The sequence below is a fragment of the Cydia strobilella genome, chromosome 7 (assembly GCF_947568885.1).
Source record: "Cydia strobilella chromosome 7, ilCydStro3.1, whole genome shotgun sequence".
NCBI classification, from domain to species: Eukaryota; Metazoa; Arthropoda; class Insecta; order Lepidoptera; family Tortricidae; genus Cydia; species Cydia strobilella.
In genome coordinates, this window is record NC_086047.1 from 6,655,643 (window position 1) to 6,666,210 (window position 10,568).

General features: G+C 33.2%; 1 protein-coding gene across 1 annotated transcript; it reads right to left on the reverse strand.

Annotated features, from left to right (window-relative positions):
* Positions 1 to 916: 916 nt before the first annotated feature.
* Positions 917 to 10,105, reverse strand: LOC134743023 (ras-related protein Rab-3). The gene is made up of 6 exons (XM_063676289.1): positions 9,936 to 10,105; positions 7,576 to 7,682; positions 6,505 to 6,622; positions 5,132 to 5,250; positions 4,378 to 4,549; positions 917 to 3,917 (listed from the first exon to the last, which is right to left on the reverse strand). The coding sequence occupies exons 2-6, from the start codon at positions 7,680 to 7,682 to the stop codon at positions 3,771 to 3,773; spliced, it is 663 nt and encodes a 220-aa protein (XP_063532359.1). The 5' UTR covers positions 9,936 to 10,105; the 3' UTR covers positions 917 to 3,770.
* Between the last annotated feature and the right edge of the window lie 463 nt (positions 10,106 to 10,568).

Below are 10,568 nucleotides of genomic sequence, written 5' to 3' on the forward strand. Positions count from 1 at the left end.
TTTTTTCTGAAACCCCTGTTAACGCGACAGCAATCGTAGACTGAGCTTCGACCTTGATTTGAGAGCATCCTTGACCCAATCGATTGCACTTTGCGACCTAGTTATTGTAACATCAGTCTGGATGAGGATGGTGTACATTTGTGGTTTATATTTTGTCCTTTTCTGACTTAACACAAATTGTTCGGTTTAAAGTTAGTGATGACCCCGTGAATTGGCGTCAATATGTACCGATTCCGCAAGGCTAAGTCAGGAAAAACATTAAAGTAACCACTAAATATTATTTAACTTTAGTATCCTTTCTAAGGATGTGTCTTTTAGTGTTTTCACTGGCATAAAAATATGATAGGTATAGCCGGTCAAACAAGTTTGTTAGTAGAAAAAGGCGTGAAATTCAAATTTTCTATGGGACGATATCCCTTTAATTTTTTTAAATTTGCCGCTCTTTTCTACTGCGGAAATAGCTTCACAGAATATACTTAGTATACCTAGAATGCGGCGCCAACTTTATAACCTTATGGAGGGAATTATAAAATTATCAGCACGAGCGTCAGAGGGACTTGGTTAGTAACATCTGACACCACAAAACAGAGTGCGGCGTTATGGCAGGCCTAGTCGGAGATAGTGGTGGATTACTATGTATTTACAGATTTGTATAGAGGAAGGGGGTTTAGCATTTACGTATTTTTTTACGCATGTCGTTAGCTCTATAGATATTTTACCTTCTTTACTATTTTTTGTCGTGTTTAATTAACGATCAGACCTAAGATTTATACCTAAATATGTTATCTATAATATGAGTTATTGGCCTCAAACTCATACCAACCTACGGTAGGTGTAGGTAGGTATAGGAACTGTTCACCAGAAATATTTTCTAGGGATTATGGATTATGCCTGTACACAAAAATAAATAATCAGAGAAACATCTGAATATTTAATAATTTATATAATTATATTCGTGAATCTTTTACACGGGTGTATCTTTAAATAATTCCTTTAATTTAACACACAACAAATATTATATAACATACAATTATGAATATAATTAGTTTAATTCTTTCCAGCAGCTTATCGAACCAAAATTTGTATGATACAATGTAGAAAAAATGTTTGTTTATGTATTCTGTAAATAATACTTAAACATAGTGAAAATTTGATGGTTTAAATAGTATTTGCTAATCAACACAATCTACTAAAGCCTGTCACTACGATATGCCTCTTTCACGCCCTGCTATAGGACACACACACTGCTAGATACGATACGTCTACTGTTATTTTAAGCCCATTTCCACTGGCCACGCCACGCATTAGACATATGGAAATTATATCCATAGGTACAGTTTTTTTTTCACCTTCAAAATGACGAGAAGGTCAAAAATGTTCACTCTGGTAGGTTTCCTAATAGGTTTCATGCTATGCAGCCTGTCAAAAAAAAACATCTCCCACTGCTTTAAATTTCTTTTGATGCCCTTTCCTGTCGTAGTTTGTTGGTAAGTAATTGATTTAGTCAAATTTACAATATATATTATATTTTTTATTATATTTTTTTAAACTCAGGTGGTTCAAACTGATGGCGCACCTTGTTAAAAATATAATGATTTTTTTATTGATAATTCATAAGCATCATAGCTTGCATAATAGTTTTTTAGTAAATTTAATTCTGCTTTAGACAATCTCTATTGTACTTTCAATAAATTTGATGAAATAATATGTTTTTTTTACCAATCGCTTTTTCAAGCAATCGAAATATAGTCATCTAATGAAGTAAGTACGTATTATTAATAGTTCGGTTTGACCACATAAAAAAAATTATGACATTCTTAATTAATATCTAAACATTACATGATTAGTATCTAAAAAATAAATGTGCTCATGTTTCAACATAACTTGATATAAATCGTATTGTCTATGTCGTCTACAGATACACCTAGTTGTAATTTTCACATGACGGAAACACGCCGAATACATATACCTACACAATACTGTGGGATCCGCCCATAACGACAATAATATGTGAGTAAGTACGGTATAAGAAAACTTGTTATAAAACAGACACTAAAAAGTTTATGTAATATTAAAGACGAATAACTATGAATGATGCACAACTCGAGAAATAAAAAGTGAGTTGTTCAATATGCTTTGTCTTGTTAGGTATGTAATGTATTAGATATTTTGTAATTGAAAAATCAGATCTGTACTCTACAATTTTAAAGAGTACACATTATATATTTATTAAGCATATGCAGTCGTTATAGACGGTTTTAGTTAATATAAATTATGCAATGAAATTAAAGGATACAACTAAAACATGTCTCATCCTAACGATAGTGGTTAAACAAACACCTATATTTAGTATTAACATAGCGTAGTAACAAGAATACAAACAGATTTATATAGTACGTAGATATAATACTATACAGTAGTTTATTTTATACACTGGTTAACGTATTTACAAAGTGAACGCTAAGTACAAGCAATGTGTACCCGATTTACGATTAGATAGCAGGCCAAAATAAATTTTAGCTACAACGAAGTCAACAACTTATTTAGCAACTTATATATACTTACTTAAATATTGAATAAAGTAGCTATGCTCATGGCGCCAAATGAATACTGGTTGAAAAAATGAGCATGTTTACTAAGATTTGCTAAACTTTAAATGCAAGTTACAATAAAATTATGGGTTTAATATTTGTCCATAGTACAATGAACCACCGTGTATTATCATCATTATCATCATCATGATGATGATGATAATACACGGTTCCTGACTGTACCGGACTGTATTAGGAGTCACGCTTATTGCCCCAAGCGGATAGGCAATCAGTTGATTTAGGTAGTGATTGATGTTAATATAACACGATTATCAAATCCATAATTGTTTTATTCCCGTTTTTAATTTTTATAACATTAAAAACAATGTTACTTAGCCATACACAACATTTAATACAAGCTAAACATAAACAGCTAGACATAGTCAACGAGAGCAAAACTTATTGAAGGTGGTTAACAACTAGCTCTATGAAGTATCAGATCCCTACTCCAGCTCACAATAGATATAGCTACCTAACACCTATAGATAATCAATTATATTATATAGATACACATATGTTTTAATATTTGTAATAATAATATTTTTCGTTCAAATAAGTGTTAAATCTATGGTACTTGTAAGTGTTAAAATCTAATATGTCTTGTGACAAATTATGTAGTGGTTAAAAACGTCATAATTATGGAACCGTAAGGGGGTTATTTATTTCAATTTAGGAATACAGAAATGTATAACATTGATTTTTAAAATTAACTATATTTTATTTATTCTCTCCTTAATATTGGTTTACTTTTTGGAGGTAGCTTTAAAGAACTCAGCCGACAAAGCACTCGCAGCAGAATATGTGTATACGAAAAACCTTTACAGAATCAGATAATGTACAACGGCGCTAAAATAATGCTAACGATATGAATCATATGAAACAAAACTAACGAGTGATTGATTGGCCCTATTGCCTGAACAAGGTCGTGAGAGTTAAGTACATTCTGATCGATAACTTCTAGATGAGTCAAAATAAATGTTTGCTTTAACAGGCAAACGAATAAGCGGTCGCCAGACACCTCGTAATATATCGGCTCAATACAAATTGGATTTTGTGCACGATGATATTATATTGACTTATTAGTTTTAGGACCGCGTCACTGCGTCTACCACGAGTGCTAGACGCTACAGATTCAACAGCTCCTTCACAAGCCATAGCCCAGTTAAAATTGACAGTACATTAACAGTTACAGTTGCTGTTTTGGTTCCCTTGCGGCTGCTCCGTGAGGCGCTGGCCGCGGGCTCCTCCGGCAAGCATGGCAGGCTCAGAGTCCAAGCTTTCTGACATTTTGTCGCAGATTATGTCCACCAGGCGCTCGAACACAGACTGGTGAAGTAATTTTGTGGTTAAAACAATTTATAATGCAGAAAAAAAAACATCTTAAATCAGTTCTATCTGAAAAACGTCAAACTATATGTGCACTAATGTATTACAATATCAAGTACATTAACTAATTACCCTTAAAAGTACTAAAATAAAAGTCTATTTGTTCTTTTCGGAAAAATATTCAGACGACACCAATCGGTTCAGCATAAACCGTAGACCGTATGTGTCATTTCTTGTAATTAAGATCTAAAACTAATCCTTGTTAAACTAAGAGACACAATCAAGAGGTCCCACCATGTAGCCTCTAACTGGAGTTTCATTATTTACAGACCCGGTCTGCATGTAGAGCAAATGTATAATATGGTAATGTTTTTCGGAAATGAAGGAACGACTACAACAAGTGAACATTTTATAAAAATATGACCATAAAACTAAAGAAATAAAACAAATTGAAGGGTACCTTAACATTGATGTTCTCCTTAGCACTGGTCTCGTAGAACTCGACGCCTAGTTGCTCAGCTAACTGCCGGCCACGCTCCGCGCTCACCACACGCTCCTCTTCCATGTCGCACTTATTACCCACCAGGATCACTTGCGCATTGTCCCACGAATACGTCTTTATTTGCGTTACCCTGTAGAGGTAATAAGGTTTGTAAACAACTACTTAGATATACCCGTACATCTAATTAATTTATGAACGAAATAAACAAGCTCAAAACAGTAGGCCGAGCATATGATTGACACGACAGTATCTCGCCGCGAGATAGACTACCCGTGCCAATCATGTCCTAGCCCGGCAGAAACGAAGCGATTCAAACGGAAGATACAAGTATGCCAAAATATACATAACTGATTGCAATTGGTCTACGATATCCTGACAAACTATCTATACCAATAATTAGGTATCCAAAGTCATGACTAAGGTAAAGGGCCTCGAATTTACATTGTTTTAAAATATCAGTAAAAAAATCAAAACAGGCCTTTTTATCCACAAATTCCACAATAGTCAAGCATTGTTATACAATTTAAAAATGCCAACCATATTGTGATTTAAATATGACGTTTTATTCAAAATAAAATATCAGTGTGATCAAAGCATCTTTGAGATCGATACAATATTAGGTTAAAAAAAACGGAAACTAACAAGCAAGATTCATTAAAGTGTAATCCGGATCCCGAGATGATAAAAGTCATACTTGTTAAATGTGACTCACCAATCTTGTACGCTGTTGAAACTCTCCTCATTGGTGATATCGTACATGAGGATGAAACCCATGGCTCCTCGATAGTATGCCGTTGTAATAGTCCGGTAACGCTCTTGTCCCGCAGTATCCTGGAAAATTATAGTTGAAATTGATCACCTGTTTATTCTGAACTTGACTTTCCTAAAATTTTCCTTGGTAATCACCACAATAGGAATTTTATTACATGTACAGTCAAATTCAAAGATGTGTTTAATCTTTTGCACCTTACTCCTTTGTGATAAGGCGAAAAAATGTAAACATATCTATGACGTCGACTGTACTTAACTAAAATGTTGTAAACAATTTTATTTTGCCATATTACAAATTAAATAGGGGTATGTAAATCCCACAGAGATTCTGTAAAGGTTCAAGTAAATTTTCGTCCCGCGTAATTTTCAAACAAAATTTGCATAATTTTGTATTCTCCTGAAGGTACTTTTCTTTTACTTTCTTTAAAATAATGTCATCTAAGCACTTTATTAACATAATAAATACGGTATTAAAAGTTTTTACAGGCGTGATTAAATTATTAAGTGATGGTCCCAACACAAAAGAAAAAGATGGCGCTATCACTGTCATGTCGTTGAAATTTAATGCAACAGAATAAAAGTTTCTTTTCCACCCCGTTATTCAAATACTTATGTATTTTTTTATATACTTATAATAATTTTATATACAGTTGCAATCTTGGGCTATAATTCATTTATAAGTGGTTTCCCGTCGTTATTAGTCTGTTGTTGATTCAACTAAGCGGTCTTGATATCCGAAATGATCTAAATACAGTAAAAGTAACTCATAATATGCTGATAAATTTGAGCGCTTAGCTTAGTTGCTTCTGATAACTTTACCGGCTTATAATTTCTCAATCATTTGAGTTCTTATAGTGTGTTTACTAAACCTAGTATATAGTGTGTTTTGTATGTGTGTTTGTGTGTGTTAATGTGTGTTGTCCTGTAATTAATGAAATAATTTTAAATGTAAAATCTAATTTAATTTTTAAGTATTAACATTATTTTTAAGAATATACTAACAAAAATTAAGATCATAGTTATCTTTACTTAATAAATGAAATTGAAATTGAATTCAACTCCCGATTCCAATAATTATAATCCTATTATTACAATTTTTCGATGAAAGTTAGCTCAAGAAATACTACAAGTTCATACTTAGTCACGTTTTGTAAAAAACACATGTATTCTTTCCGTATTCCACGTGAAAAGTATTTAGTCTTTATCTCGGGTGTTTAACTAATGGAGTGTCAAATTATCTTTTCAGAAATTGGTGTATTTTACCCTTCGTTAACAACCTACTACTTATTGATTTATTCCCTTGTTGCAACTCACCCATATCTGAAGTTTAACTCGTTTGTCGTGGCGAAAGACCGTCTTCACCTTGAAATCGATCCCCACCGTCGATACGAATGCTGATGTGAATGAGTCATCCGCGTAACGGAATAGAAAACTGGAAAAGGAAAAAAGTTAAATACAAAATACGGCCATTAAGAATGGTGGAAACTACATTTACATTCACTAATGTTTTACAGTACATGCTGTAGGTATTCAAATGATAGACAGATAAAGAATTGGTGGGGTAATCCTATTGGTTTATAATACAGGCTGGGCCAGTGATAAATGCATTAAAAAAAATATGTTTTTAAATAAAAATTATAATTATAATTTGGGATAAAGAAATTAATTTTATTTTTTAAAAATTGAATCATCATGATGTCGTCCGTAGCGGTTGCGGCACTCTTCCAGTCTTGCTTGTAAATTTTGAAAGACTTTCGTTAGAAGTTGCGGAGATATTGATTGGATTTCTTGACGAATATTCTCCTATAATTCTGCTGTGGTTGTCGGATTATTGGAGGAGGGTCACGTTACTTGTATGGCAGGTGGCCCCGTCTTGCTGAAACCATGTGTTGTTGTTGTAACCAAACAATTCGTGAAGTTTCGGAGCCAGGAAATCTCTTAACACGAAAGTCTTGTTAAGTCTTTCAAAATTTACAAGCAAGACTGGAAGAGTGCCGCAACCGCTACGGACGACATCTTGATGATTTAATTTATAAAACGTTAAATTTATTTCTTTATCCCATATTCTAATTATAATTTTTTTTTAAAAACAAAAATTGATTATTTATTATATTTTTATTAAATGCATTTATCACTGGCCCACCCTGTATAAGGTCAATACGGGTAAGTGTGATATACGGATAAGTGTGGTTGACCTTCACCATGGGGCCTGTTTACACATTGATTAGGGTTTATTCCGAGTGCTTATATTTACTACTTGCTACTTCCGTTTAGTTAAATGGCAAATATATGAACTCGCAATAAACAGTAAACAATGTGTAAACAATAGGTACTCGTAGTTTAGTAAAATTTTGGTTCGTGGTAGGTTAAGATGCCACTACATACCTGGTTTTTCCTACAGAACTGTTGCCAATGATGAGGAGTTTGAACATGTAGTCGAAATTCTGATCCGAAGCATCTTTCTGCCATTTCGGGTCTCCACCACCAGCCATCTGGAAAAAAAACTCGATAGAAACTTGATAAATGTTTAAGTAACGCGTTTAGGAGTAAGTTTATAATCAAATATTATTAGCGATTCTGGTACTACCCTTAGAAACCTCATAACAGTCATAACTCACTCAACCCAATTTCATTACCTACTAAGAAGTAGAATTTAGTTAGTCTGAAATATGACTGTATACGTGAAAAAGCCGCTCTTGTACGTAGTTTTGAACAGTCTACAATAATGCATTATGCTTAAATGAAATAAATATCATATACAAAGGAAAAAATGACCAAGGTCTCCAGTGCCCGGGGCTGGAATCGAACCAGGGTCATCCGTTTACGCGACAGATGCCTGAACAACTGATATTTTCGTAAGAAAGTAATTTAATTTGTTCTTATAGTAATGCATTATGCTTAATCCGTTTTCAGCTACAAATGAAAAGAAAGATCATACTTCTTAGTGTATTCATTAACTTTCAAAATTAGAATTTTAACCTAACACTGCACTAATACATTAAATAGGGGCTTAATTTAACATTTTATTTCTGCCTGGCAGCCGTCGTGTTCTATAACCGCATGAGGTCGATTGATAAAAACCAATCAATTAATTCCACATTTTACATATAAAACAAACAACACAAATGTCAAACCTCTCCTCCAACAATCTCGTGCTCGTCAATAATTTTTGCATACATTGTACTGAATGACAAATTGTACCACCACTTCAACTGTTAATGTCCTACTAAACACAAGTTCAGAACATAACCCGTTACCCATGCCTAGTCAAAGTTATCATTAAGTAAAACGCAACTTTATTATCCGTAGCATTAACATTCAAATAAGCCCACATCGGCGGAACATTTGTTTAACACAAACAAAACGCCTTATCTCTAAAAAACGTTGTAGAAAATATAATTCTACGACCTGTACACAAAGACTAAATTAGTCTAAACGCGTACTCGATATAAGTGAGAATGTGATACTTTTACCAGAATCGCAGATAATAAAAAAGTGTCGTCACATCCTTTGCGATATGGGCGCAATTTATTTTGAAATAAACAGAATGTCCCACTAACTGTAACTGGTTTTTGTTTTTACGCTTGAAATAAATGTAGGCAAGTCAGAAATAAATTCTTAGTTATTTTACTGAAGGCTGGAATTGTATCGTATTATAAAAAATAGTATAGGTGTATTTTTTAAAAACGAGCCAGTCATTGTTTACAATGTACCTACTAGTTTTACACGGGTGTTCTTCCGCGTTAAATAGTAAAAAAATAATTTTAGTTGCTCAGGGCCTATTTTTTAAACCTCTGCAACATTCTAATAATAGGTATTTGTTTCCAATTTCAATTTCTTTTTTTCTAACATTCAATGTGTTGCTTATCTTTATCTAAGGAAACTAACTTAAGCTTAACTTGGTTTTGATAATTAATAGTTCCGTATTAAAATGTAAATTAGGAACGAGTCGTCATTAGCTCTGTCGTATTCTATAAATAGAACGAAAGCCTATTCAGCCTTTTTAATTTGTCCGTCTTTTATGTAAATATTTCAGACAGCGCCGCAGTTGTTGTTTCTGACGTCGGTAAAAATAACTAAGTTAATTTACCCGTAGTAAGCTTGCTCCGTTCATTTGATTCATCTTATACGTAGGTATTATTCTAAAGTTAGCAAAACCACATTTATGCTTATCATTTACGAACCCAGAAACAAGCCTGCTTAATTTGTATAATTTGTTTATAATAATTTAGAATGATTTTTAACCCTTGAAGTGGCAGGAACCGCCTCGCGGACAATTAACGTCATTAAAATTTGGAATTTGATTAATTAAAATAAAATCGAAATTACTTCTACTCAAAAATGACGTATGCCACTTGAAAGGTTAATGAAAATATATTTCTTATATTTTTAATGTTTAAACACTTTTTATTTTAAACTTTCAAGATTGAAAATTTTCTTCCATACATTTAAGATACTTCAAACCATCATTACAAACCTTATATATTTTGTTCTGCAGTAAATGGTAATATTATTTTTTTATGTCTCTGTGTACGATTTGGTGTAACAGTGATGCGCTGCTGTAACTTTCGCACCACCCAATAGCTTATTGATTTCCCGCCTCGTCCCACTCTTCTCACTTTATAAAATATTCTACAATAATGAAGTAACTAGGTACAACAATTAAAACCTGGAGCACGGCACTAACAAATTCAGCGTTGAAATATATAAAATCGATAACTTGATAATTTTATGTCGTAACTCACTTGTTTTTACACACTTCCTAAAACGGTGCTTGCGGAATATTGCTTTATTTTTATTTTGTTTATTGAATGTGCGTTTATGTCCAAACTATTTAATGTTTAAAAAAAGAGCGATAAGCAGTGAGACGCACTCACAGCTGTTACGTCCGCCGAGTTCCCTATGACATGGGGAGAAAATTCAAGATGGCGGATTGTTGCGCGCGCACGGTGCCCGCCCGAGTAGCCTGTCAAACTCCCCATCAAACAAATCCGGATTCAAATATGGAGGTACCTACGCTCAATAATCAACTTAATAAAAATTTACTAATTTATTACAAGCATACACTTTAAACACTTAGATAATTATTTTTTATTTAATGTAGAAAAAATATTTTATTCAGCTAGTAGATAAAAGAAAAACATGAACTTTGTAAAAATTGTTCGGTCGACCAATTGTTCAATTAATCCAAAAAATTGTCGTCATGTCGAGACAGCAGTATAGTTACATAATATTATTATATTTTAAGATGTATGGAATTCACGGAACACTGAGAGGCTATTTTTGGAAGCAGGCATCTTCGCAGGCGGCAGCTATTAGATTTATCAGCATACTTATCTACAAAGGTTTTCCTTGTTTCAAGGAAATTCTATTATCCG